At 23.2% G+C, this 297-nt stretch overlaps 1 protein-coding gene across 1 annotated transcript; it reads left to right on the top strand.

The window, feature by feature from the left end:
- Positions 1-65: 65 nt before the first annotated feature.
- CSUI_010033 (ribosomal protein s12) lies at positions 66-297 on the top strand (the record flags this gene model as incomplete). Its single annotated transcript, XM_068070140.1, has 1 exon — positions 66-297. A coding segment is annotated over one exon (232 nt), but the record flags the coding sequence as incomplete, so codon positions are not given.

The following is a 297-nucleotide window of genomic DNA, read 5'->3' as shown; positions in this document are numbered from 1 at the left end:
TTTAACACAAAGCTCTTACAATGGATGTAGACCTAAAAAAAGAAAAAAACATTAATTTTTTTAAAATGCTTACAACTAATCAATTATTAAAACAATCGCGTAAAAAAAAAAAATATATTCATAAAATAAAAAATCAACCACAAATTAAAGGAATTTGTCTTAAAATTTTTACTAGAACACCTAAAAAACCTAACTCAGCTTTAAGAAAAATTGCTAAAATTCGTTTAAAAAATAATAAAGAAATTTTAGCTTATATACCTGGGGAAGGATACGCATTACAGGATCATAATTTTGTAC

Source organism: Cystoisospora suis (genome assembly GCF_002600585.1).
Source record: "Cystoisospora suis strain Wien I chromosome Unknown contig_6582, whole genome shotgun sequence".
Lineage (NCBI taxonomy): Eukaryota > Apicomplexa > Conoidasida > Eucoccidiorida > Sarcocystidae > Cystoisospora > Cystoisospora suis.
Note: the sequence above shows the minus strand (reverse complement) of the source record. Positions and strands in the feature narration are given on the sequence as shown.